At 42.9% G+C, this 27,669-nt stretch overlaps 3 protein-coding genes across 8 annotated transcripts in view; 2 read left to right on the top strand and 1 right to left on the bottom strand.

Annotated features, from left to right (window-relative positions):
* The first annotated feature begins 176 nt into the window (after positions 1-176).
* Positions 177-16,540, top strand: CEP85 (centrosomal protein 85). 4 transcript variants are annotated; one of them, XM_081016371.1, is made up of 13 exons: positions 177-317; positions 2,383-2,465; positions 5,377-6,059; positions 7,034-7,167; positions 7,628-7,745; positions 8,211-8,396; positions 9,680-9,832; positions 10,062-10,216; positions 11,617-11,734; positions 13,163-13,213; positions 13,302-13,409; positions 13,926-14,151; positions 15,370-16,540. In XM_081016371.1, the coding sequence occupies exons 2-13, from the start codon at positions 2,411-2,413 to the stop codon at positions 15,531-15,533; spliced, it is 2,151 nt and encodes a 716-aa protein (XP_080872497.1). In that variant the 5' UTR covers positions 177-317; positions 2,383-2,410; the 3' UTR covers positions 15,534-16,540. The 4 variants fall into 4 exon arrangements, with proteins under 4 accessions (XP_080872497.1, XP_080872498.1, XP_080872499.1 ...); XM_081016372.1 differs by lacking the exon at positions 177-317 and adding an exon at positions 1,010-1,053; XM_081016373.1 differs by lacking the exons at positions 177-317; positions 2,383-2,465 and adding an exon at positions 4,920-5,072.
* Positions 16,541-19,145: 2,605 nt separating this feature from the next.
* SH3BGRL3 (SH3 domain binding glutamate rich protein like 3) lies at positions 19,146-24,233 on the top strand. The gene is made up of 3 exons (XM_081016385.1): positions 19,146-19,309; positions 20,164-20,331; positions 23,327-24,233. The coding sequence occupies exons 1-3, from the start codon at positions 19,262-19,264 to the stop codon at positions 23,390-23,392; spliced, it is 282 nt and encodes a 93-aa protein (XP_080872511.1). The 5' UTR covers positions 19,146-19,261; the 3' UTR covers positions 23,393-24,233.
* Positions 24,234-25,238: 1,005 nt separating this feature from the next.
* UBXN11 (UBX domain protein 11) overlaps positions 25,239-27,669 on the bottom strand; it is a 30,507-nt gene continuing 28,076 nt past the window's right edge. For all 3 annotated transcript variants that reach the window (XM_081016375.1, XM_081016377.1, XM_081016376.1), the window contains one exon: positions 25,239-27,121. In XM_081016375.1, coding sequence (XP_080872501.1) covers positions 26,968-27,121 — 154 coding nt within the window. In that variant the 3' untranslated portion in view covers positions 25,239-26,967. The remainder of the gene's footprint in view (positions 27,122-27,669) is intronic.

Here is a 27,669-nt window from a genome sequence, read left to right as displayed (position 1 = left end):
TGCCAACTGGCAGAGAAAAGAGGCGCGGCGCCGCCCCGCGGCCGAAGGCGCGAGCCTTCAACGGTCACTCTACGAGGGAGTGGGCGTGGCAACAATGGAGAAGGTGGAGCGTCGTGAGCCTTTTTCTTTTCACCCGCGTGCAACGGTCGTTGCGCGTGCGCAGTGAGCGGCGGGAGGTCTAAGGCTCCGCTTTCCCGGAGTTGTCTGGGGAGACTTCGTCGTCGTCTGCTCTTATCCGAGTTGTGAACGGATGTGTTTTACCTCAGCACTCGCTCAAAGGGATCTTTGTTCGCGGACCCGTCATTTGTACGCTAGAGGTAAAATAATAATAATAAATAGCTTTCCTCTTTGTGGGTTGAGCCCTGACCCCATTTAATTCGCCGCTCAGAAACCCTGGAATACTCTATATTCTTCGGTATAAACAACCACGGCTTTATCCGAAACCGGGGTGGAGGGAAAGGTAGTGAGGAGATGGGTGTCCTTCTGTGCCCTCAGATAGGCACTATTTAGCCTTAAAATACAGTCATAATTCCCCCCTAAAACACCATTGCTGGATTCCCCCTCCCTTTGGTGGCTCTTTGAAGGAAAGATGCTCTTCATGTACACATGATGCGGATTGAGAGGATTCTAAATAAGTCATGGGCTAGAAACTCAAAACCAGGCTTACTTGAAAGTGAACTCCATCAAAATGGATAGACCATTTAATGATTCTTCTGCCCATTGTAGTAATTGCAATGTGCTCTGCTAGATGCTGAATGCTTTTTAGTTGTATTTTTATTCATTCTTTTGTTTTATATTGTATTTTATTGTGTTGCAATTTGCATTCCATAGAACTCAAATTGTAATTTAATGCAAGAAATAGAAGCAATAAAAATACAATTGAAAATCGAAATGAATATTTAATGTGGACATGCCATGGACTACATGAACGAAGCTTGTAGGCCACTGCTGGGCCACAGACCACGGTACAGGGAACCTATGCCATAAGGTGCATTTCTTGGTATTTGCACTGAAGACGTGAGTCCAGCTGAGTGCAGTAGGACTTATTTCCAGGTAGGTTCCAAACATGTAGAATTGCAGCCGCAATTAGAAGCAATATATATTTAGAGGCTGCAGTTGGGTAATGCCTTGATTGTGTCCAACCAAAATGCCACAAAAATGGAAAGCTTTTGAGATCTGTAGAAATCTTGATTGGGCAGGATGTTACACAAAATGGGGGTGGTTAGCTGAGGAAAAATAATAAGCAAAAAATCAGAAAAACTACCCTGGATGTTCACTATAAGATCTGCTTGTAGTTAATGTCTAAATTGGAGATTACAAGATGAGTCCCTCACAGATGCTGAGATACTGGCTTACACACTTGGGGTTTTGGGATGGAGAAGGAAAAAATGGCTGCTGCCCCCATTTCTTTGAAAAAAACAATGCCTAGCCTGTAAACCTGTTCTTTCCCACACACTTCAAATGAAACCACAAGTTCCTGCTCAGGTAAAGAGCAGAGATAAAAAGAAATGTGGCATTCTTTATTTTGGCAAACCCAGAAGTTAATTTTGGCAGATGCATTAGGTGACAGGCAATTTAAGTGTGCTACATGACTGCTACCTTCTTAATATGCACAATGGCTGTAATCCTATTCACACATTTGGGATTAGGTCCTATGAAATTTAACAGGACTTTCAAATAAACATGCACAGCATTGGTAATGCAAAGGTTTTGTTTTGTTTTTAACTTCCCAGGTCAGGGAACAGGATAAAAGTATTATACATGTGCTTTTAAAATGTGTAAATAAAACATGTTTTGGCAAAAATATGGATGATCTTCTATATATCACACATAAAATAAGTCGTATGAGAGTGGCTCAAAGGCATTGTTCCAGATTTTGCATGAATATGCCCCACAGAGAACTGTTGAACTCTTGCCGCTGTTGAATATTGTTGGGAATGAATGTAAAAGCCATTAGGTGTGTATTCTAGCCATTAAATCAGAACTAAAAGGATTGTGTTATGTCTTCATTCATTTATTAGACTTAGTCACTTGTCACCTGAAGGTCTGCAAGTGACTTACAGCAAAAAAAAATATATACAGTACATAATACCTTAGAAGGGTGAAGTAGGGGAGGCAGTGTGACTAACTCAACATACAAGAATTAAGCCTGATCTTACACCCTTTCTCTCTTCATAGCATACTACCGTTGAATTTTTTTTCAGAGCCTGCCTGTTTGTCTGTATACCTTGTACACATACTGTAGTGATATCTTTATACCATACACAAGAGAATGAGAATGTGCTCTGGAGATCTGTCTATAGATATAAAGCTTTATGTAAGATTAAAAGAGTGATTGGCTAGATACAGTCTTGTAAATTTGATATTTATCTAAAATTCCAGATAGATAACTTTGGTCATAGTTCCAAGCATGGCTGCCTTTGGGGACACTCTAACTGAGACCTCCTCCTCGAACAGAACTGATGGTAAGTTTCCATTTTTAAGTTCCAATACAAAGCCTTTACATTCCGGGTTACTGTTCCTTCTCATATTATTGCACACTTTTTCAGATGAGACAGTGGCAGAATTGAATCTGTATTTAGGATTGGTAATGAACTGAATGAGGACCAATAAACTGAAGTTCAGTCCTGACTATTGGACTATTGCAGTGTGTTGTATGTGGGACTCACTTGAAGACTGTTCACAAACTGCCTTGGATTGGCTGCAAGGATCAGATGTTGCCATTTTTAAAACTACTCCACTTGCTAGTGGCTTGTTTTCTGAACATAATTCAAAGTGCTGGCTGTTGCCTGTAAAACCCTAAATATGTGTGATCTGACTCGTTGAAGGATTGCTTTCTCCTACACATGGCTGTCTGATATTTAATGTTAATTTCCAGAGTATTTAATGTTAATTTCTCTGAGTACTATTCCTACCATGAGAGGCTAGGCAGCTGGTGATAACCTGCATTTGAAGAACTTTTCCTAGATAATTATCCTGGCACCAAATTTGTTTTTTTTCTGGTGGCATGTGTTCTCTGTTGTCCAGGACTTGCAGGCTATAAACTGGCTGATATTAATTGCTGGTTTTGCCTCCACTCTCTGTTTTATCAATATATTATTTTATTCTATTTTAATAAGTTGTTTTTTGCTGCTCTGAGTATATTAGCTGAAGAATGGATACGGATTTTGAAAATAAATAAATAGGTGTCCACAGTCTGGTTGACTTTTTATCTCCCTTTTCTGAGACTTTATGTCAACCAGGAAACAGATCAGCTTCTTGCTGCACATGGTCTTTTAAGTTCCTTTGAACTGAAATTTGTTTCCATTTTAGGAAATTTCAAAGGTTACAGAGCTAATGGCTTTGGGGACTTCTGACTGTAGAAAAATTATCCATGATGTGACTGTGTACCGTATAAGGAAACTTGATATGCCCTTTAGCTTATCTTAGCAGTGGGCAACTTTGCATATAAAACTCTCCCTACACAGATATACATTAGTATGGGATGTGGGGGAAGGCATTTGCTTAGTGCATGCTATGTGTGATGTTAATGAAACATCTGTTTTGCTGTTTATATACGCAGCAATTGAAAAGTAATTTGTTGGTACCCTGTCACATATGCAGTGTCCATTTCTTTTTTTGCACTGTATGAAGTTGGTTTAGAAGGTAGACTACACCCTAAATACATTTCAGAGTGTCCAGCTGTAACTGCATCCTACAAACTTCAGGCACTCAGACTCCCTTGGTAAGGAAGCAAGCACTTGCCTCATCACTTCAAGATCCAAATTGCTGGCACTGAACTAAAGACTTGTTAACCAGTGTCCCGGGAAGGAGAGCAAGCACTTGTTCATGAGGTGCCTGGGAGAAGCAGTTCTGGTGGGAGAAAGGATATGACTTGCTCCATCTTTTCCTGGCTGCTGTGGGTGCCTTCTCTTTCCCTGTCATCCACATCTGTGGCTGTGCCCCTAGTCTACTTCCCTCTTTTCATCTCTCATAAGGAGTTCTTATGGAGATGTTGCATAGCCTGCATATGTGCATTGCCTTCCAGCACCATTCTACACTCTTGATGGGTAAATGCCATGTGCGAAGTAGGCCACCAAGGTGAGTGGGTTAGCTGAGATGTGAATTTTCCTATGCAAATATTCTCTGGGCACGTCCAGATGCCCCTAATTTAAGAGACAGCATGTGTGCCTTTAGTTTTCCAGGGCGTCTTAAATAACTTTTCCCAGCACTTCTGCATTCTGCAAATAAGAAATGCTAGAAATCTAATGCAGGATCTCATACATGCAGAGTCATGCTCTGTTCTATTCTTAATAAAACTTGTTTCCTAGTGCCAATATTCTGATTAGTAGATAGTCTTCACATCTTCATATGATTGGCTTAATAAATACTAAACAACATTGTGTTGCCCTCCTGTTTTTGAAATGTGTCTAGCTCTTGCATAATCAAATTTCAGTTCTTGGAGGAGTTATCAGCTGACCAATTCTTCTGACATACTTCATATTGGCATCTTGTCAGTAGATGCTTAACCATGCCATGCATAGCATCAATCCTGTGATAATCAAACTAGGGCCCTGCATTCCCCTTCATATCAGCATTTGGGTATTGCAAACATGTGGCAATATGAGATCAACAGGAAAGAAGCTGTAGCCCAGAGAGACAAACTTTTAAATTGTATTTTTGCTGACTTAAATTCATGCAAAGGTACCCAAGAATATGGAGAGGAATAAATATTGTTTGTCAATATGGTGCCTTGCTGTTTGGTTGAACTGCTGTTGTTTTTCCTGTATTGAAACCTGAGAGTTGCTAAGAATAACTTCACACTTCCATCTAGTCAGATCTGGTACTTCTGCGTCAGTATTTTCAGCATTCGTACAGCCTTATTCTGTACAGCTGTTGGGGAGAATCAAAGCTTATTTTGGGGGGAAGCTAATGCCAAACAGGGCAGCAATTGCTTCACTTTTCTAGGAGGTGTTCCAATCTACTGCTGCTTTAGGGTAGTCGCCAACTTCACTTGACGTGTCCGGCAGCAAATGAGAATTGCAGTGCTGTTGGTTGGGAATGTAATCAAGAGCTCAGCTCCTCGGCCCTGAGTAAGTGTTAGCATTTTATAAAGCCACACTTCAATATGTTTTTTATGAGCAGCTAAAAAGTTCCACTTTTCTTTTAAGATCTCATTTGATCAAATGAAAGTTAGTCTGGTTGCATATTCACATTTGAATTGTGTCCAGAGGCTGATGCAAATAAGCTAGGAAATATAGCTATTGTTTATAAGAAAATGGCTTTTCCTTTTTATCATATACTGTAGAAGCTCTGCTGCGTAGTGTACAGATAAGCTACACTTCTCTAAAGTGTAATGTTTTGAGCCTAATCTACCAGTTGTTTTTCTTTTCCCAGCATTCTGCAGTTCCAGTGACGGTTCTTCATTTCAGCCCATCAAAACCCAAGTGGCCATCCCTACAGCTCATGTCATGCCTTCCATGCTAGATAGGTCTTCTTGTTCAGTGGGTGAATCAAGCGTGCTTCGGACCACCCTGACTTCCTCTCTGCCAGTCTCTTCAAGTAGCACAGGAGGGCTGATGTCCAACCATGATCCTGATACTCTGAGGCACTCCCAGGTGTTTCACAGGAACCCTGTTCATCTTTATCAAACTTCAATGGAAAATGGCTGTAACCAATCCTCTTTCCTTGCTCCTGACCAAACAAGTGTGGAATGTGCTCAGAAACCCATTAGATTGGCTGCTGAACTCACGTTTAACCAATCTCCTCTTCTGGATAAGCAGTCTGCTGGTCCTTGGTCCCAGCTTCAAATGTGTAATTCAGATACTGCTGTTACTGGCCTAGAAAAAGATCCATGCAAAGTGCTGCTAGATGTTAAACCAGCAACAGAAACCAACAGAGTCTGTGAAAAGCAGGTACCCTTGGGGCTTAATCCTGCTACTATGTACCCCAGCCCAACAGCTGCTCAGTCTCAGCTGTGGAAGCAGGAAACTTGCACACTACATCAGCATGAGAATTGTGCGCTTAGTGCCTGGAATCAGCACTTGGACCGTGTTCGCCTGCAATTGGAGCAGATTCAGGTAGAAGGTCTTTTTGAAACAATCTGCTTTAGTTTAAGAGAGTGTGTGGACACAACAAGAGTTTAAAGTTGAATAGCACTTTTAGCCCTTATTCACAGTTGCATATAAACAGAGTTATTCCATTGCATGTTTATTTTTCTGAAATATATATGTTTCCACTTTCTATTTAAGTGTGAGTCTTTCTCCTCTAAATTGTTTTCTGCTTTAATCTCTATGATAGTGGTTTAATAGAAATAAAATATACAGTTGTCAGTGACTAATGCTGTTGTATGGATTTGTCTGGTGAAAGAGTACAAGGTAATATGCTTCCTTGAATAACGATTAATGAGGGTGGAATTGATAATCATTAGTATTGTCTATGTGGTGCTTTAGTTTACAGGGAGAGGTGGCACTGTGCCATTTTTCAAGGAGAAGTTCCTGAAAAAATGGGCAGCTCATGGGTATGCATAGGGAGAAGTCTTGTATTTGTTGTATCTGGGTTTTAAGGAGTTTAGGGATTCTCCAAAGTGCATATTCCAGCCTTGTTTTTCCAAATGTTGTTACTATATATCATGAGTTCTTTTTTACTGTGTATGGAAAAAATTGCAGACAAGTAACAGTTAGCAAAATGACTGTGATTCATTTTGCCTTTTTGAAAACTTTGTCATAAAATCCACACTCTTCTAGTGAGATGAAACCATCTTTGTTTAGTGACTTAGAGCAAATCCCTTCCATTCCCTGCAGAAAGGGAACTTTCATGGTTGGTCCAGTGTATCATTTCTCTGTAACACACAGAGTGATCTAAAATTATTGAGTGCAATTCTTTATGGAGCTATTTTTTTCATAGTGTTTTGATGTGGGTCTGGAATAGCTGGGTGTCAGATGAGTCTTCTATGGTTTCTTCAACACAGAAACCATGGAAGCAAATAGCCTCTTAAAAGTTGTGTCTGAACTGAACCTAATGCCTTATTTCTGTCTGACCCTCATGATTCCAGCTGCAAAACAAAGCTCCTTGCTACCATCCCTTGGGGAGCAGTACTTCACTGCACACTGTTGATCCAGCCCAGTGGGTTGGTATTGTAAATTCAAATGAGAACCTGCTCAGGGAGAAAGAAATCCTCATTGACAGGTAGGAAATGGAAATAATCTTTTAGATTTCCAACTATCAAGTCTTGAGACTGTCGCTCAGTTAGCATGTAATTAACATGTAACACTAAGCCATACTATGGTTTAGCATGAATGAGCAAACATGGGGGTTCTGACATTTAAGTTGTCACACTAAGCTGTGACTTGGTTTAGTGTTATATTCAAACCTGGGCTCATGTTTTGTCTCACTTTCAGACAACACATATTTATTGTTTAAATTGAGGGATGACAATGGAAGGTAGCCTCATCCCCAGTTACCTTTTCCCTTTCCATTACTCTCCCTCCCCCATCTTTGCTTCCTGTCTTTAGATTATAAGCAGGCATTGGTAAATGCCATTTAAAAACTTGTATAAAGTCCATCCTACTGAATAAAACTTCTTGTTTTCTTAATACCTGACTTTGCAAATGTAAATATGTGTGTTGGGGTTATTCCTTTTTTGAAGGCAAAGGCAACACATTTCACAGCTGGAGCAGAAAGTACGAGAAAGTGAGCTGCAAGTCCACAATGCCCTCCTGAGCCATCCTGCTGCTTATGGGGACTTGTATCTGCTCAGAATGCAGGTAAGTACCATCAATTCATGGCTGGTGTGGTTTTGTTTTTTTTAAAATTCTTTTTATTAGTTTTCTATGCCAAACAACAACGAAAAAAAAGAAAAAGAAAAATGAACAAAACACACCAATGAAAAAAGAAAAGAAAAACATCAACCAAAACAAAAAATATAAACAAACCAGAAGACAAACATTGGTGTGGCTTGAAGATTCTATTTCCTTCATTTTTCTGAAGTAAGAGGTACAGAAATAATGCTTGGGTGAAGAAGGCTGGATTAGGGAAATGCCATACTAGTCATCTACCATTGCAGGATCTTCTGAAGCTCTGGATCTGACAGTATCCACCATACCATTGGTCTTTTTTCTTTTCTTTTCTTTTCTTTTTTTTGCAATTGCTGCTTTTCTGGGGGTGCAATATTTGGTGTGGATTTTGAGAATGCTTGGAAGCTAGTATGATCCTCATTAACTCTTTTGCAGGAAATGCAGCGGGAGAACATATTCTTACGAGCTCAGTTTACTGAAAAAACAGAATCTCTTACTAAGGAAAAGATTGAGTTGGAGAGGAAACTGGCTGCTTTAGAAGCAAGTGTAAAACAGATCCAGGAGGCCCATAAGGAGACTATACAGAAGCATACAGTGGAGCTGAAGAAACAAGATGAAAGGGTGAGCTGTCTCTATTAATACAACAGGTGTCTCCCTGTTTCCACTAAGATACTTGGTTACAAAAGGAAAACAGTACATGGGCACATGGTATATGCAGAGTGTTTTGCTTCGGATTATGGACATTGCAGGTAGTAAGAATAAACTATCACAAAATATGCAAGGAATGTTGGTATACAGAATCCTCCCCCTCATGCATTTTGGGTTTAAGGCAAGAGTACAACAGCTTCTTGCACATAAGTTTATATTGAAGGATTGACTCTTGAGCAAAAAAACCTAGTACTTGGCTCTTCTGGCATCTAAACCTGGAGTCTTGAAAGAGTTCTTGCTTCCTGATCTTGCATCATGTAGCATTGCTTTTGGAAATTGGTTTCTGTGTTGAAGATCAGTAATGTGAGTTAGAAATAATTCTGTTTCATTAGTAACAATGAATGGATGCTAATTGCAATACTCCTTCCAACCTAGCAGTTCGAAAGCACCTCAAAGTTCAAGTAGATAAATAGGTACCGCTCCAGCGGGAAGGTAAACGGCATTTCCGTGCACTGCTCTGGTTCGCCAGAAGTGGCTTAGTCATGCTGGCTATATGACCCGGAAGCTGTACGCCGGCTCCCTCGGCCGATAAAGCGAGATGAGCGCCGCAACCCCAGAGTCAGCCACGACTGGACCTAATGGTCAGGGGTACCTTTACCTTTAATTGCAATACATTTAATAGGCAAGCTTAGCAAATTCAAAGTTTATTTACTAAATAAAAATAAAATAAAATAAACATGTTAAACAATTTTGCTCTCTGGGGCATCAGAATTCCTCTCCACCAAAACCCCACATCAGCGTTGAAGATTCTAAATAGTGAAATGCAATGGGCAGAAAGCTGAGCACATCAAGATTTTTCCAAAACAGTAGCACCAGTACTGGACTGGGTTTCTCTGAGCACCCAAATCCTACGGTTTTTTAATAATGAAGCTTTAACTGTGCTCTGCATGTAAAATGTGTTGCATTCTTCATCAGCATGTCTTAAAGAGAACATTTTTTTTTTACTTAGCTGACACAACTTACCCCCTGACATCATGTTGCTGCTTTTGTGTAGCCTGGAGTGAGATTAGCCTGCTCTGTGTGATGGCCCATTCTGTCTTGAAGTACTCTGCTTGAATGAAGCCTCTAATGTATATTTTATTTGTTGCTTGTAGGTTAAAATAGTGTTTGCCCCTCAAAGCTGATACATGCACTCACTCAATGAGTGAAAAACAGTCCTCTAAGAAAGCCCCTACTTTTGTTCTTTGTTTGTGCAGGTAAAGGCAAGAGATAAACATATTGAGCACCTGAAAAAGAAGTGCCAAAAAGAATTTGAACAGAACCGTGAGAAACAGCAGAGAATTGAGACTCTGGAGCGTTACGTTGCTGACCTTCCAATGTTGGAAGATCATAAGAAACTCCACCATCAGGTATATTGGTATCTCCTGGATACAGCTGCACTTGTGCCAGGTCTTTGCATCTAACTGAGTGTGCATGGCTGGCTGGAATGGCAATCTGTTTTCAGGAATTGAAATATTCTGATCTATTCAAATTTCTTGGAAGAAGATGTAGGAGACATATGCTTTGCGTGAAAGAAAAACTGCTAGGAAAGAATTCTGTTGGTTCTGAAGTGTGCTCTCTCTCTCTCTACTTTTTTAGTTAAAAGAATCTCAGCAGGCAACTACAGCTTTGCAGGAATCAGTGACCACTCTTGAGAAAGAGCTTGCAGATGTTCGTGCCAATTGTAGAGAGAAGGAGCTGCACCTAGAAATGCAGAAACACAAAGAAATGGAACTGCTTTCTACCGTGCGCAGGTAATGCTCTTGGGAACTGTGAGTGAAGAAACAGAATGAAATAAGAGAATGTTATTTGGTGTGGTCTCAAAGTCTTATATTGTATAGTGCTTGTGGTGGAACTTCCCTATAATGCATTTCTATCAGGGATGTGGTGAGAGACAATACGATAGTACAAGCCTCGGGAATGAGGGTGGGGGCAAGAGGTGGGAATAGCTGTAGAAGAGTAAACTTGAGTAGCGGTCGAGTGGGAAAGAGATTGTGGTCAGCTTGCTGTGTAGATACACAACATTCAGTTTTTAAAACTATAAAACTGAGTAACGGAGCTTGGGGGCAAAGAGTAGACTCTGGAGTTAGCGTGATGCTTGAGAGAGAAAAATGGACAATGGAAGAGCAGACACCACAGGAGCTGAGTATATGGGTATTGGCCAAATCTGCCTTGGGTGCCTTGGCATAAAGGCAGTATATAAATGCAATAGATAGATAGATAGATAAAATAGTTGGCTATAGGCATGTAGTGAGCTTGCTATTAAAAGTGTGTCATGTCAGTTTTGTCTTCCAAATTATGGTAAACATTCTGGCTTCAGAATCAAGAGGAGATAATTTGGCACTGGGCTTTGGGCTGCTTTTAAAACATTAGTAGCATGTGATGGAGGCAGATCCATTTTGTTTAAACTACCCAGTTGTGTGGAAGAGGGGTGTGTTTTGAATGATTAACAGTAAAGGGAGTTTACAGTGGGGGTGCGGGGACACAGTCCTTCCTCCTGCCCATGAATCTGTTCCCCATCCCCAGCATTTGTCTCATCAATTGAGTGTCCTTGCTTGGGATATCTTTTTTACAAAAATTGTAGCTGTTTATATTCTCTCTCTAGGGATACAAATCCTTCCAATGTGAATCACAATTACCATCAAAATCCATTGACAGAATCACAATAAACAATATAAAAACAAATAATCAGAATTCTTCCCACAATGCCTTGTATTTGGGGAGTTGACAGGACAGTCCAGTTGGAGCAGGCTTCGAGGCCTGCTGCCTCTCCTGAGCTCCAGTGAAGACAGAGGGTGAACAAGTTTAGGGAACTTGCCATGCTGATTATGTAAGGTTGTCAATTTTTTCCCATATTGGATGAGGGGTAGGGAAGAGCTACAAGACAATGTTTGGCTTTTTTGTTCTTTCACAGAAAAATGTGGCCTTGTCTCCTTAACACAAATGTGACTATGACTTAAGAATGTCTTTAAAATGTGTTTTTTGTTACTTAAAATGCATGCTTTTGGAGTAGAGTAGGCTTTCTACTTGGTCAATATGGGATCATGGGATCAATATGGGGTGGCTGTAGTTCAGATTGAGTATTATGAAATCCATCTTCAAAGGGTGAACTTGTTGAGGTCATTCCATTTAGCATTGGCATCTTGTTTCTTAGTTTACAAGATAAAATGCAGCGTGGGAAGAATTCAGCAACAGACGACACTGCCCAGGAGTTGGAGAAAGAGAAACAAGAAAAAGTTTCCCTGCAAAATGAATGTGAACTCCTTAGGAAGGTAACCTACTCCCAGTGGGGAATTGGTGGTTATTGTGGATCTCATATTCTCTGGCAATTGGATCATATTCTTTGTGCAGTCCCACATATGGGTTCTGTATCTGCTAAGATAGACATCTCTTTTAGATAGGTTGTGCCAAGCTCAGTGATTAACATCACACCCCTACCTCTAGGTAAGCAACCTTGCTATTCTCCTATTTGTGAAACTGCACAGAGATAACAAAGAATAACAAAACAGCTTGGATTGTCATTCACTGAGGCGTCATTGTGTGCTTGCACCCTTCTTCCTCACTGCAGATGCCATTAGGACCTGCTGTCACTTGAGTACTTCTTGTATAGTCCCTGCAACAGTGTGTTAGGAACTGAGCAGGAAGGCAGGAGCCATGTCTCCAGGATATGCACTGTGAGGGTTGGGAGCAAGCTTCCCATCAAAATTTGTATTGTCTACTTTAGAAAGCTTTTCTTTTTCTTTTTTACTATTACCCCAGTTTATATTTTTATGTGAGAACAGAAGGAGGAAAGGGGCTCCAGATTCCAGAAGCCATGCTTCTGCCTAAGCCACCTACCAGCCTGGTGCCTGCCTTTCAGCAAGAGACTGGCGTCTCTAAGGAAGTTCCTGCTTGCAGGCTGTTGAGCTCCACCTGCTCAGGAGACAGAGCAGTCAGGCGACGTTAGGCTGCATGCTCGCTTGCTCGCACACACAATATCTCCAAGGATGATTTTTGCCTGCCGCTGAGGAGGCGGACGGGAGACAGAGAGCTAAGGCAGAGGGTTACCTGCAGTTCACACGCGATTTCTCAAAAAGCAATTTTTGCGTCAGCTTGCTGCTGCCGCCGCTACAAAAAGCACAGAAGAGCATCTGAGGCAGAGTTAGCAATAGCAATGGCTGCACAGGACAGGAAGAAGCATTGGCTTCCTGAGTTTTGCAATGTTGTGCTTTTTGACTATTGCACACAAGCACACATACAATTCACGATATATTGTCAGATTTTTTTAAAAACAAATGGTTATCACAATTTGCTCTTTATATCGATATAAGACAATATATTGATATATTGCCTGACCCCAGCGCAGAACTCGTATGTGACTGCACAGATGACCACGTGAGGAATCACGGTTACAGATAAGCATCTGAAGAGGGAAGAGTTTAAATCATGAAGATCTTAAGCTCAACAATCTAGTACTTCCTGCAAGTGTGATCCTGAATTAGTGGTGTATTGCTGTGAAGAGTTATATTTCAGGACAAATAATCTCTTCTGAACAGTCCACAAACAATTTGGGGTTGAGAGTAAGATCAGAGTGTAATCTCTCTAATTGCAAATATGGGGTCATACACAGTAGTGCAGTGCTCATAAATGCATTTGTTAAAGCAATAAACATTCAATTTTTATTATTTTGCTAAGAGACTAAAAGTTTTCATCTTTTTCAGATTGTGGATAATCAGAAGAAGAAGATGAATCGGTTATCTTCAGAAGTAAAGGTGAGTTCAAATTGAAGGATTGGATATATGGTTCATGTATCCAAATCATCAACAGGATAATCAGAATTTGTTTGTTCTTGTATTCCAGGATCTAGAGAATCGGATTGCTCAGGAGGAAGACACAGGTCAAGCTCTCAAAGTGGAAGCACTAAGGCAGGAGAATGTAATGCAACAACTGCGCATAGCAGTGAAAGAGGTAGTCTCCCTTTTAAATATTGGCATTTGTTAAACAGATTAACCAGCCAAACAACTATGTAGTAGGATCTCCATTCCTAGTCCCTCGCTCCCTCCCTTTTTTGCTTTAGAGCACCTTGACTGCCTAGTAAGTCTGTTTTACTTCTCAGATTTGTAGCCTTATTTGAATCCTCCTTCCCTTTGGTTTGTTATACCCATATAGAAATAGTGTTTGGTGTTTTTGGTACTCCTAGGGCTGTACAGCAATTTGTAGCTTGCAGTGGCTTTTGGTTACAACAGCATAGTATCAAGTAGCTCAGGATCTAGTATCTCTTTTATTCCCACCTCCCCAGTAATTATGGTTAGAATTGAGATCACACAGTGACCTCTGATATTTTATAACGCCATTAGAAAGTGGGTGCTGCCGCCAACCTGAAGGTTTCCAACATAGAAGACATACTGTAGAATTGCAGTCTCACACTAGGGGGTGATAGAGATCTTCTTTAATGCTCTAGCTTCTCTTCCCCATTCCTTTTAGCTTTCTGTACAGAACCAGGAACTGATGGAAAAAAATCTGACTCTTCAGGAGCACCTCCGGCAGATTGAGCCGGGTCAGCTACTGTCTGATGAAACAGCCCACCTTATTCAAGAGCTGCATAGAGAGCTAGCCAGCTGCCTGCAGGATCTGCAGTCTGTCTACAGCGTTGTAACGCAAAGGGCTCAAGGAAAGGATCCCAACTTGTCTTTATTGTTGGGGATTTGCAGTAAGTAAAACTGAGTTTTTTTCAGCAGCTAGTAGTAGAGGAATATTCTTTCTTTGGGATTCTGAAGATGTAACGCTTCTCCTGTTTTATTGGTTGCCTGTTGATAGGACAAGGGTTGCCAACGCTTTTTAGGTCTGTGGGCATATTTGGCATTTTGAGATAGGTCTGTGGTCATAGCCATGTCTCTCTTCAATCCCCTGGGTCATTCTGCTCCCACAAAGGACAGAGGAGCACACACAAAGTCCTTGCTTTTTTGTTTGGTCTATGTAAAACTGAGATCCAGTAGAACTGATACAGCCTCATGGATTTGCCTGATTTTACACAGAGCTCTCAAAAAGCATATTCAAAATAAAGCTTACATTGGTAGCCTGTTCAGTAAAAATTACATCCAGCTGCTTGCCAACACTGCTAAAATATGAATACAAATCTCAGATTTTAATCATTACACACAATGGTGACTTTAAGGGAATCTCTTGAAAAAAAATGATGATCCATAAGCCTTAGATTCATGTGTTTGCACCATGTCAGTGCTGGAAAACACTGGATCCATGAATCTTATGACTCATTAAATGGACATATGATCTGTGAGGAACTGAAAAAACGTTATGCAATTTCAAGAGGATCCATTTTACATGTGGTGCGTGCACCCACATGCTCTCCCTGGCATTCCTCTCTCCCTCCTGACTCCAGCACCCTAATTTCTCTCCTGAGCCCCCCCCCCCCTTTAGCTGCTTGGGTGCTGCTTGAAGCCTTGAAAAGCCTAGGGAACTGAAAAACGAAATGCAGGAGAGGGTAGCTCACTTCCTCCACCCTTGCCTCCTAATGACAAAGGTTATGGAGAGTAATGGGGGGGCACTAGGAAAAGTCTGTAGGAAAGTCTGTAGGAAAAGAGTGTCGTGGTGCCCCCATTTTGGCAGCTTGGGGTTTTATGCTGAGGATATCTTGTAAATTGTTTTGCTGTCATCAAAATTATTCAGTTATGTTTGCTTCACTTGAAATACCGTTTCAGAATCACTAGACCATTGACATTCAACACTTCTCAGTATACTTTCTTAACCATTTGGAGACATACCCAAATGTGTATTAATAATAGTGAGAGCTAGAATGTGCTTTAAAAGTGGGGGGGGGGGGATAAATCTGTTTCTAGCCTTAAATGGGATATCTGCAATCCCTGAATATTACCTCACTCATCTATAACTTTGTTCTCCAATATCACAGCTGTGCACTGTTCAGTTAAAGAAAAGGATGACTTACAGAAACCGGGCATGATAGCGAAGAAGCTGGAGGATGTAAAACAATTGCGCAAAGAGATTGAAGATTTACGGACTGCTATTTCTGACAGATATGCACAGGATATGGGGGATAACTGTATCACGCAATGAAGGCAAAATGATGGGACCCAAGCACTAAGATTCCACATCCATGAAAGCTGCTATAGGGTGGGATTTTCCAAAGCTCCTTCAATATATTATACTTCCTATTTGATGCCAAGTGGAGCGTGTTTCCTGCACCAAGAAATCAAAGTGTTTCTCTTGCCAGGAAGGTTCTTTGAAGAAAATGTCTGTGTTTGGCACACACTTCCTTTTTATTTGCAATTGGTTAAGATTTTGGGCAGGCTACCAAATAGCTGGTCCTTCCAACTGTGAGTTCTCAGCAGTGACATAATTGCAGTTCCAGGGCTAGTTCATGCTTGCAATCACATGCCAGTAAATGCACCCTCTCTTCAGCTTGTAGCCTGCAATTTCATGAGGAAGTATGTGAATGGAGTAGTACATGGTTACAGCTGACAATCATTTCTGTGATTTTTGCAGCAGCACTTTTTCTAGATACCATAGTCATAGGAATCACTCTGGCTACTGTGTACTGCAGCTTACGCAAAAAAATATTAGTGCAATTGTGGACATGCACAAGACTGAGGAGCCACTATGTCAGCGTATGTGTAGAAACATTTAAATTGGTCTGGATAAAGATGTTCTGAAATTCTTCAGTACTCTGAACTATTCTGGTTTAGAAAGGACCCCCAAAGAAGCAGGAGTACAATGTTGGGAGTTCTAAAAAGCCTTGATGCATTTACCCTCAAAAGCCTTATAAGTACAGCTGCTACCAAGGAGTCTGGTCTTAAAAGCCTTTATTAGTTCTACAAATGTCTAACTGGGGCAGGGGGGCTATAACCTACATCAGTAAAATGGCCTTTCACAGTGCCTGTTTTAATGGGTTAAAATGTTCCCATTCAAATGCACCTTTTAAACTGTTTTTGTATGTCTCTGTTCTTTACGCACATACTTACTATATATTCCAAAGTGTGGATTTTCATACTCGTGTGCCTTAATTCCTAGAAATAAACTGTCTGAGATCAGCTGCATTCTTATAGGTGTGTGGCTGTATTGCAGCATTTGGATTCTTTCCATCTATCATGTGGATCTGACTTGAGCAAAAATATTGAGATCATTCACTGGTTAGTTATTATGACTAAACTGATCTGTACAAGTTATGGAATGTAGGTAGAGGAAGAGTTTTTGAATGCCCCTCATGTTTCAAAATAAAACGTCACACCTCCAATTAGAACATTTAAGATCTTGGCAAGAAACCTATGCCTCTTTCTTTACACAGATGGGAACTTTATAATATGGAAGAATGTTCAGTCATGTAGCCCAGATGTGTTATGCTCTTGGTGCAATGCATGTACTTGTTCTAAGGTTTATGAATACACATGGAATTGCCAACTTAACAAGCAGTTAACTGCAAACTTAACAAAGAGCATTTGTTGCCTCTAGCTGCTGTTCTCCCTACCTCCCTGGATATAACTGCAAGCGTACTTTTTAAAAATCTGCCTCAACATGCAATTGGCTGACTAACATCCCACCAGCAGTCCCTTTCTATGTATGCATTCTTAAAGTTCCTATCTCATCTAAAGTGGTGGGTTACATATCTCTGAATCCATCTGAGGTGCATTAAATCATTAATAAAGAACTGAGTAAACTAGTAATAAAGATGTATATGAGAGAGGAGGAGAGAGCATTGTGAAGTAGAAAGTGAGGAACTTGGTAACCATCCATCTAGGCTTCAGTGTGAAAAGGGTAGATTGAAAAGGGTGTATTGACCCTGCAGAAAGATGGGCACACACGACCCATCTCAAACGCCAAGATCTGTTTGTTGTTGAGAACAGATGATGTAGAAATTGAATATTTTGTTCATAGTTTATTGCGGCTATAACTTCTTTCCAGGAGGAATCATTTTAAGCCTGCTGAAAAAATGGATTTAAAATACAGCTTTAGGTTAGTGAATGGATTGATCAAGTACAGTCATACCTTGTTTTGCTACCAGGATCCATTCCGGAGCCCCAGCCGCTAGCTGAAAAGGACGCAAGGCAAAGCGCCACGTCTGCGTTTTTGCACATGCACGAGTGGCAAACCTGGAAGTAACCCGTTCTGGTACTTCTGCGTTTCCTGCAGACGTTCGCCAAAGTGGACGTTGGACGAGGCAGACGTTCGCGGAGGTATTACTGTACCAGGTTGAATCTGTTATCAGCATGAAAGGCTGGAACATCCAAAGTTGTGTATTGGGACAAGAATATAGTTTTCTTGATGCTAGGCTGCTACACCAAAGAGCCTTAACCAACAGAAAATAATGAAAGTGCTGAATTTCTGACAGTTAATGGAAATGTGGCATTTACATGACATTCTGCCCACTGGCAACTGCTACCCCTGCCAAAGCTATTTCCTAATGAAGTGGGAGTTGTGTGACTCCAGCCAGTGAAGGGATAGTTGCTTTGTTGTCATGGCAAACTCACTGCAAAATACCAAAGGAAGAAAACATTATTATTATTATACAACAGGTTTACCGGAAAGAAAAATCTTGGTTATAATTTTAAAATATCTGAGTCACAGATTTTGATTTTGTACCTAAAGAAAGCTTACTTTGCCAGGCTACTTGGTACTTAGTATTTTGGTTACAAAATAAAGTGGAGTTTCTACTTTTTAAAAAAGTGCCTTTATCCTGGACTGCTTTGAGTTTTACCTCTGCCACACATCGCCTTCACCCTGGCTTGCTACCCTCCCATTTCATGAGTAATAGACTAATCCAATTTGGCACTAATTTATTGTATTCATGCCGTTTTCTCTGTGAGGAACCTTTGGCCCTTCAGGTGTTACTGAAAGTACACCTTCCATCATCCCAGCCTGGTGGCCACGCTTGCTGGTCTAGGTAATGCTAACACAATGAAATAACTTCAGGTGTTATTTTGTTGCTCAAGCAAACCCACATATCTGGTGTGGGTGTACAGAAATGTACATGCTGGCAGTGCTAGAGTTGTTATGTATGCAGGGGTAGTATTACAGAGAAAACAAATTATTAGCTGAGTAAATACTAATATGTGTATGAATTCCGAGGCAAACTTGCTGCCATATTTTATGCATCATATAAGGTGTTCTCTTTCTGAAAGCAGGGAGTGTCTCTTCCACGATGGTGTTTGCCAGCTGGAATTTTTATGAGCACTTTTATCCCTGCTTGTAGAGTTCATCCTTGATTAACTGGGGAAGCTTTTTAAGTCGAGCTTTTAAAACCAATTAAACGTTGTTTCCTTACTGATAAAGGACCGATACAATGTAGTTCATGGACCATAAACTATACTTTAATGGAAAGTAATAGTTGGTATTTTCAACTTTCTGCTGTCCAACTATGCACGGTCGATGGTGGTAAACCTCAGGCTGCGTGTTCTTTCCTCGAGAGCAAGTGTGCGCGCGAAGGGGCTTCCTTCCAAGTTAAGACTTCCCGGACCAACTGCAAGTGGATCGTGAAAGATCTAGAGAGACACACACTCCTCCTGAGAGCCTTTGGGCTGAGGCTCCGCGCCTCCTGAAGGAAACCGAGTCCCAATCCAATGCATGGGGACAACGAGCGACCCGCCTCCAAAGCATCGCCTGGCGGCCGGATCGCAGACTATCCGCCCCGCATGCCCGCGGCTGTAGACCCCATTGGCCTCCGCGATCACATGCTGGGCGGGGCTGGGAAGGAAGCAGATTCCTTCTCCACCCCTTTCCTCCGCTTCCTTCCAGGCACCCACCCACCCAGCAGCCAAAGAAGAGAGGGAGCGGCGACAAAGCCCAGCATCATGGCCAGCCTCACGGTCTACAGCACCTCGGTGACAGGCTCCAGAGAGGTGAGTGGCGCGCCAGGGAAGGTGAGCTGCTTCGCCGAGCGGCTGGCTTCTCCCCCGCCCTCCTGGCACTCCGAGGCGGAGCTTTTCCGCCATCCCTCTGCAGCGTGCGCTCCCCTTTCTTGCTCCCTCTCCCTTCCCCGCCCCCATGCAGCTGGCTGCCTTTTCAACCCCCACGTCCTCCCGCTTGACTTGAGCCCCCCGTTTCTTGCCCCCTCCCTTCTAGCTCCCTAGACGGGCTTCTCTTACATAGGGGATTCTTTCTCTATCCAGATGCTACAGTCATCTTGTTTTCTCCCCCAAACCCCGCGGGTGATCTATGAGAAACCGGAGGGGAATCCAAACTGGGAGCCCCTCCAGTTCTCTGATGGCGGAACGAACCAGAATGGGAGGTCCAGATCTCCCTTCCCATTTGAAAGAGGATTTCTCCCCGCAGCCTCCCGCAGCCCAGTGTCTTCCTTGAACAACACAACGCCAGGCTGATGGGAGTTGTAGTCCAGAACATCTGGAGGGGACCAGTTTTTTTCTAGAGGTGGATCCTCCCTTCCAGATGCAGTCTGAAGCAGCAGCTCCCTCCCCCCGCATTTCTGAAGCAGCCCTGCCCTCTCCTCGATGCCTAGAATCCCGCCAGCGCTGGCATTTGTACCTACTGGGCTTGGTCTGTATTTGGAGAGAAGTGGAACCTCCTCCCTCACAAAGCATGGCTGGTCTCGCAATCTCTGCCTCTGGCTCTTTGTTTTGCATTGAGCAATATGAGCAGGCTGTGTTCCCATGTGTGACCTTCCCTGTGTATCAAATCCCAGAACAGGGTGATTAATCTCCCCCTCACCCCCCCTCCCCCTTTGTGTGTTCTGCAGATCAAATCTCAGCAGAGCGAAGTGACCAGGATCTTGGATGGAAAGAACATCAAATACACCCTGGTGGATATCTCCCAGGATAACGCCCTGCGGGACGAAATGAGGGCCAAATCGGGCAACCCAAAAGCCATCCCTCCCCAGATTTTCAATGGGGACCATTACTGTGGGGTGAGTGGTTGGTGCAGAAAAAGTTATTTCGCTCCCTGGTCAAGGCTAGTAGTGAAGAGATGAGTTGGCTGTTCACAAGAGGTGTGACTGGTGTGCCCCCCCCCCCCGGACAAATTCTGATATATAACTATAGATCTGAAACCTGTAAGACCATTCATATATTTAATGGCCTTCAAGAGGCCTTTAGTTTGAAGCCTTGAATGCGGACCAGACCTATGTGTGCATATACATGTGTGAGTAGGCCTGTGTGCCTTAAAAGAGTAGATCTGTTGCTTAAGTCAGGGGCCAAATGCAGCCCTCCAGGCCTCACACACACACACACACACACACCCCGGTCCTTGGGACTTTCCCTACTTTACTGGGGATTGAACCTGGGACCTTCTGCATGCAAGACCAGTGCTCTGACACTGAGCTATATGTGTAAACTTGTTGCCCTGCCCATTTTTTCTTCTGGCCCTCAATCTGAAAAGATCACACGTACACACAAACACACACAAACGTGGCTTAATGAATGCCTACCCTGGTTTATGTACAAGGTTCTTTATGGCCCTATGAATGAGTTGCATTTACAGCTTTTAAAGGCAAGGCCTGCTTTGTCATTCTAGCCCTATTGTAGTCTGTCCATGGTTATGCCCTAGCAGGCTCTAGTGGCTGGTAGGATGGAAGGCAGGGAGACTAACACTAGGTGGGGCTAGAGACCAGTGACAGGCAGAGCCCCCACCCCATGTCTGGTTGTAAGTAAGAATGCGGCAGGCAGGCAGGTAGGGCTGGCTGAGCGCAGACTGGGGTTGATGGGGTGATGCCCCATATGCCTGAATGGACCTAATTAGATTTGTGGGTAATGCATGTATAATGCTCAGGTGCGAGTTGGGTTATATGTGAGCCTCATGCTTTTTTTCAACTCATTGTAGTAAATGTTCACTGCAAAAATTACAGATGTAGTATATGCGCAGTGACGTATTATTTTAGAGATTTGCAAGTTGACCAACATTTGAGCTTTTGGGCTCCTTCCCCCCAAATGGGCTTTTTTGAATGTCCCTTGGGTGAAAAGCCTACCCTGGCTATTTGTGGACATTTGTGTACTTAAAATGGCATTTGCTATTATTATGACATCTCTGGGGTGCTGCTCTTTTGAGGTGACATGCCATCTGACATCTTGGGAGCAAGCAAAGGTTCATGCCCTCCTTTTGTCATCAGCTGCTTGTTGCAAAGTGCTTTGGAATGTGTGGCGAGCAGCGGGTTAAGTTAGGAAATAAAAGTGAATCAGAGGCAATGTGCCTCTGAAGACCCGCTGCTGGGAATTACAAATGGAAAGAGTTGCTGTTGCACTTGGGTCTATTTGTAGCCATCCTGTAGCCATCTAGTTGACCAACAGGGCCCCTTTTGAATCAGAGCTAGGCTAAACTGTGTTTTTTAATATTAAAACAAAACTTTGTTCTTGAGCCTCTTCTAGGTAGATATGTCAGTGGACTACTAACTGTGCCCTCCCTGTCTGGAATAGATCTTGGGATCATAAGGATCCTTTCTCTCCTCCCCACCTCGAGGATTCCCTGATATGACAGGGAAGCTGTGGCCCTCCAGAGGTTACTGAACCCAAGTTCCCATCAGCTCCAGCCAGCCTACTCAGTGGCCAGGGGTGATGATAGCTGTATTTGCATTCCAAATGGATCATTTCCCAACCTCCTAAGTCCTTGTCAGCCCTATCCTGGTCACAGGTTCTCCATCCTCAAGGTATGGGGAGCCTCTATAAATGGAAACTAGACTGCTGCCAACAGTGCTTGGCTCTCCTTCATTGGAGGTGCCAGAGGACCATCTATCAGCCTGTGCTGTTCCATCCCAAGGCTATAATTCCCTGCCATGTTAACAACACCCAGAAGTGACAGATTCCAGATCAGAAGTCATTTCCTGTGTCACTTGTGAAAGCTCCCTTTGTAACACCCAGCTAATAGGAAGCCTTGTTTGGTGAAAAGGGGCTTTTCAGCCAAGAGCCACCCATAAGGATTGTGTCATATACATCATTAAATAAGCTTCATCCTCTCTGTCTGGGGACAGATTTCCAGTGTGGTACTTGGGCCAAGTTCTGAACGACTTTTATGCTTTAGGACTGGGGGGTGAGAGAGATTTGAAAGAGAGTTGCTTTCTGTTGGACGGTTTTTTGAAAACTCTGAAGCCAAGGTGCTTGATTCTGTGGTTATCCTCCCTCCGCAACCCTTGTTCCTGACCGCACACCAGTGCTCGCTTAGTCTCTGGGTCACTTCATCTGTTCTAAACTCTGCCTGTCTTTACAGACAGGAGGTGATGACCATTGTTTACGGCAACCACTTTTTCTGAAACAAAATTTTAATAATGAGCCTCTGGTTAACTGTGGTCCCTGCTCTTTCTGCTTCTGATGAGCCTCTTGAGTGTGTGAGCAGGTTGCAGAATGGAGCAAGCTAAATTTGGGAGCACAGAGGCTTCTTTGGTGGTTGGTGGAGGACTCTCTTGATTTTTGTTTGAGTACTCTGTTCAAAGGCTTCCTGTATCTTGTTCCTGTGCCTTGATGAGAAAAGAGTTCTGTTGAGCTTCTTGCCCTAGTAGCAAGAAGCTCAACAACTGCACTATACATTTAACGCAGTATCATACCACTTTAGGCAGGTATGATGGCTTCCCCCCAAGAATTTTGGGAACTGTAATTTGTTAAGGGTGCAGAGTGTTGTTAGGAGACCCCCATTCCCCTCTGAGGCCACAATTCCCAGAGTGGTTTAAGCATCAATCCCTTCCTCCCAGGGAACTCTGGGAATTGTAGCTCAGGGGAAATAGGTGGTCTAACAATTCTCAGCATCCTTAACCAACTACAGCTTCCAGGATTCTTTGGGGGAAGCCATGACTATTCATAGTGGCATGAGACTTCTTTATAGTGCAGATGGGGCCTCAGAGGCTTCTAGCTTTCTATTACATATTGCCTTATTATTGACTCTGTATTTGAGTTTTGTTTCTTGCTTCTCCCATCCGGCAGGACTACGAACTGTTTGTGGAAGCAGTGGAACAGAAGACCCTGCAGGAGTTCCTCAAGCTAGCCTGAGCATGCTTTGTTCCTTGCCCCTTGCCCCTCTGCCCTACCCCGAACCTGGACTTTGCATTCCAAATGGATCACTACCCAACCTCCTATGTCCTTGTCAGCCCTAGCCTGGCCCTGTGTGACCAGACACCTCTCCAGCTCCCTTTCATTGCCTGCTTCCCTCTCAGCATGGTCAAAAAGAAAAACACTTTGCACATTCCTTTGAATGCTGCTGGGCCTTGCTCCTCGTGCCTCTGTGGATGAGAAATCTACCAGTCAAGGACATCGGAAAGCAGAGCTTTCCCCAAACCTCCTCCCCCCACCCCTTGTGCCGAGCCTGCCCTTGAGAAAAGAACAAGGGGAGGCGTTGCCTCTTGTCTTATAACCAGTTGCAAATGCTGGCTTCCACACTTCCTCTTTCATTCCTACCCAGGAAATGAGAGCAGCAGCCATCTGCTATAATTAATATTACTTTGTTATATACCAATGCAAAAGTACTGCACAAGATGATGCGCTGAAATTTCATTTTCTGACAGAGAGATGGGGTAGGGTTGTACGTGTGTCTTAAAAATTACTTCAGTACAGCTCAGACTCTCCTAGGAAAAGCGGTTTCCAAGAGGATGGTGAGAGCAGATCTTGTATTCCATTAGTGTGTTCCCACCCCAACTCATATGGGATGTATAAAGAATGCTAGGTCTCTTCTTGCATCAGCTGTTTCACACTTTTTCTTTTTTTAAAAAAACAACAACTGGCTTTTTGCAAATATGGACCAAGTGCATTTTCAGGTTTTTTCCTTGCTAAAAGCAAAATTTGTAAAAATCGCCATCTCATTTGAGATGCTATTAAATGTTGCTAAAAACCTCAACTGTGGCTTTGTGTGTATCTTTAACTGGAAGATAAAAGTGGAGTACCATCCTGATTATTGATTCAGAAATCCATTTCCCAGCTCTCCTAATAGCTGGGTTGATCACATTTACTATACCTCAGCACAAAACGATTTGTTCCTGGACCAAGCGTTGGACAGGTGGCAGAGCCTTGTAGGCTATATTGGGACAGTTTGAGCACAGTTGCATCAAATACCCATAAATTTCTAAAATAGTATCCTTGCGCCCTTCCTCAATAACTGAAGTTGATGTATTACAAAAGCGTAAATTGTAAAGACTTGTGCACTGAACCCAGTATTGTTTTGCTGTGGATGTACGATGGGAGATGTGACATCACTGAATTGTTTCTAGTTACAGTCAGGTTGTCTCTAGGAAGGAGGCTTGGTTGCAATTTGTCTATTCAATGGCAAGATTGATTCATTCATTGTGTGGGATTACCTGCCAGTGAAAACAATGCCATGCAGAAGGTGCTAGTAGGGAAAAATGCACTTGATAGCGATCACCAAGAAGAGGCCCTTAACTCATCATGCACTACTTCTTTAAGTGGAGTTCCCCTCACCTCCCACAGAGGAAGGCAGTAAGCCGGTGTAAAATGTCAGCTTACTCATTTGAGCTGTATAAAGTGGCAGGATACAGCTTTAAATATATAGTGCAGATGGGCCTAAGTCTGGCAGGAAAGTAGTCCTCATCTCCCAGTTCGGCACCAAGGAGGGGAGATTGAGGTCTTGTTTCTGTATTGGTGCTAGGCTGTGGAGACTCAGGACAAAGCTTCAAATCAGAAGAGGCAGAGTTTTACAATAAGCACAAATGGCTGAGATTTGTGGACCTCCTGGGCACTGGTGATTTTAGGGGTTAGAGGTGCTGTGTTATGCAAAGGGAAGGCCAGATGCATTGGTGTTCCTGTTGAAAAGGTGCAGATCACCCAAACTTTGGACATCTCTCCTTGTGGCATGCAACCAGTAACAATTAAGTAGATAAGGCAGTCATGGATTAGTAAGCACTAAGAACCAATTTAACAGGTCAGAAAAAGCATCTGGTGTCTTCACAGAACAGTACAACTTCATAACTTCGGCACAATTAAGAAGGTGGGGAAGAAGAGGAATTTGATATGCTTGAGTCCTTCCTCCTTGTCAAAAAAAAAAAAAAGGCTGAGCCCATTCAGTACACCACTTTTTAGCAGAATTGTGGCTTAATAATTATTTTAAAACCCTTCTCTTTGGCCAGCTAATTTTCTGGAGGAAGGGAGGTTTTGACATGGACTGATCATTGAAACATGCAAATTCCATCCCAGAAGGAGTAGGGAATGACACCCTGAAACATGGCTGTCAAGGCCCTCTTTACTGAACAACTACAAAGATCAGTCAGGGGGTGGGAGAACTCGCTACCTAATATTGCAAGCCTTGGGCAAACAAGAAAACAATAACAAGGGGCATTGTATTGAACAAGGTGGGTTGCTGTTAAGGTGGTCAGCTTTGCATATAACTCGCCGGAGGAAGAGAAATTAACTGTGTTTTGTTGTGGCCTCAAAAGAGACCTGCTAAAGATAATTTCTCCCACACACTGGCTTGTTTTTAACTGCAGGACATCCATGTTTGGCGGTAGCCAGAGTGTATGTGTGGGGAACCTAGTCCTTCCAGCATTTGCTGAACTACAACTCCCATAATCCCTGACCACTGGCTAGACTTACTGGGGCTGGTGGGAGTTGTAGTTCAGCAATATCCATGGGGACAAAGACTCCCCACTCCTGCCAGAGACAAGGGATGGGCTGCTCTGGCACTGCATCCGTGCTATGGGGGGGGGGAGAGAGGCACTTCTCACTAAGCTTTGGGGCATTACACACAGTGTATGGGCTGGCTGAAGTTGGGACTCCCTGTTTAACCTCTTGCACAGGGGAGGAGAAGCTTATATGTGGCTGAGTTGCCTTTGTGGCCACACAAAGTTCAATGTTTGGGTGCGCAGATCTTTTTCAGCTTCAGGAAAGGCAAAAAATGTTCATCTCCCTTTCCCATTAGAACTAGTGGAGAACCATGGGCCTTTCTGATGTTGCTGAACCATAACTCCTATCAGCCTCGGCAAGTGGCCAGGGATGATGGGAATTATAGTTCAGTAACATCTGGAGGGCTGAAGTTTCTGCACACCTGCATTAGATGAATTAACAGGCTTGCATCACAGGTGCCCCTAACCCCACCAAATAGTTGGTAAATCCTATTTGTGAGGCCCTTGTAGGCTACAGGAACAGGGTGGGTGCTATCAAGCACATGGTGTGCAGCAGTGCATGGTCTGGGACTCGGCGCTCATTTGGTGATGCAGCATTCAGAAAAGGGAAACTTCATGCTAGCACTAGTAGTCCAACCGTCTGCTCTTTCTTGGAGCGAGGGTCTAGCGTTTCTGATGAGAGCTTTACAAGGGCTAGGGTCTCTTCATCCATTTGAGGCTAATGATAACCTAGACCTGGGGCTAAGCCCCACTCAAGCTGGGTAACAAAGGGAGGGTCTATGCCCAGTATTCCAACTACACCCAACCCTGGCTTTCTCCTTTGACTGAAGTGCTGAGAATAGCCACAAAGGTTGGAGCTTGGGTAAGTGGAAAGGTCAGTCCTTCCCTGTTTCTGACTAGAGGATGTCATTTTTGCACAGGCTCTCCTGAAGAAGGCACACTACTCCCTAGCTGAGTGGCAGCCAAGCCTGATGAATCATCCACTGTAAACCATTACACTTATTGCCCTTGTGATTTGGTTGACGGGGCCCTTTTCTGCAGCCGAAGTGAGGCATTGGGGACCAGCCCACACTCCTCCAGCGTCATGAAGTTGTTGTTATACACTCGATAAGGAAAAGTGCTGATGATCTCGTAAGGTTCCATTTCTTCTCCCCTAGGAAATGAGCAGAATAGTGCTTGTAAGTGAGCTGATTTGGAATTTGACATTCAAATGCAAATAATTTGTTTAATGCAAAATTTTAAAAATTTGAATACACATATTGAGTAATTGTTTTAAATTTATCGGCATCTTTGTTGCTTTGGCTTTGGAAGGCATCAAGCCAAGAGTCTGCATTTCAGAAACTATGCTATGTCGCTGCAGGACCTAGACAATAATGTCATTGGAAGATTCTCTAAGGAAAAGACAGCAGAACACCATACTTCAATTTATTCTCTAGAGAGGCTCCTTACATTCAAGAATGCATATTCTTTGCATGATCCCTCGTATCTCTACATCTGAGCTATGCAGCTTACCCTGTTTCCTGTGGTCATAACAATCTCTGTGGGTTCAGCCACATATACTGGGCATGGAATGAACAGTGCCTATGGCAAGATTTTCCAGGATCCTCACTACTACTATCCCTTGGCAGTAGCCCTACCTGCTTTGATGGTATCATGACCCCAACCAAAAATACGAGAGCAATGCCAAAGTGGAAGAGGCTG

Source organism: Podarcis pityusensis (genome assembly GCF_964106645.2).
Source record: "Podarcis pityusensis genome assembly, chromosome: 8".
In the NCBI taxonomy this organism is placed as follows: Eukaryota; Metazoa; Chordata; class Lepidosauria; order Squamata; family Lacertidae; genus Podarcis; species Podarcis pityusensis.
Note: the sequence above shows the minus strand (reverse complement) of the source record. Positions and strands in the feature narration are given on the sequence as shown.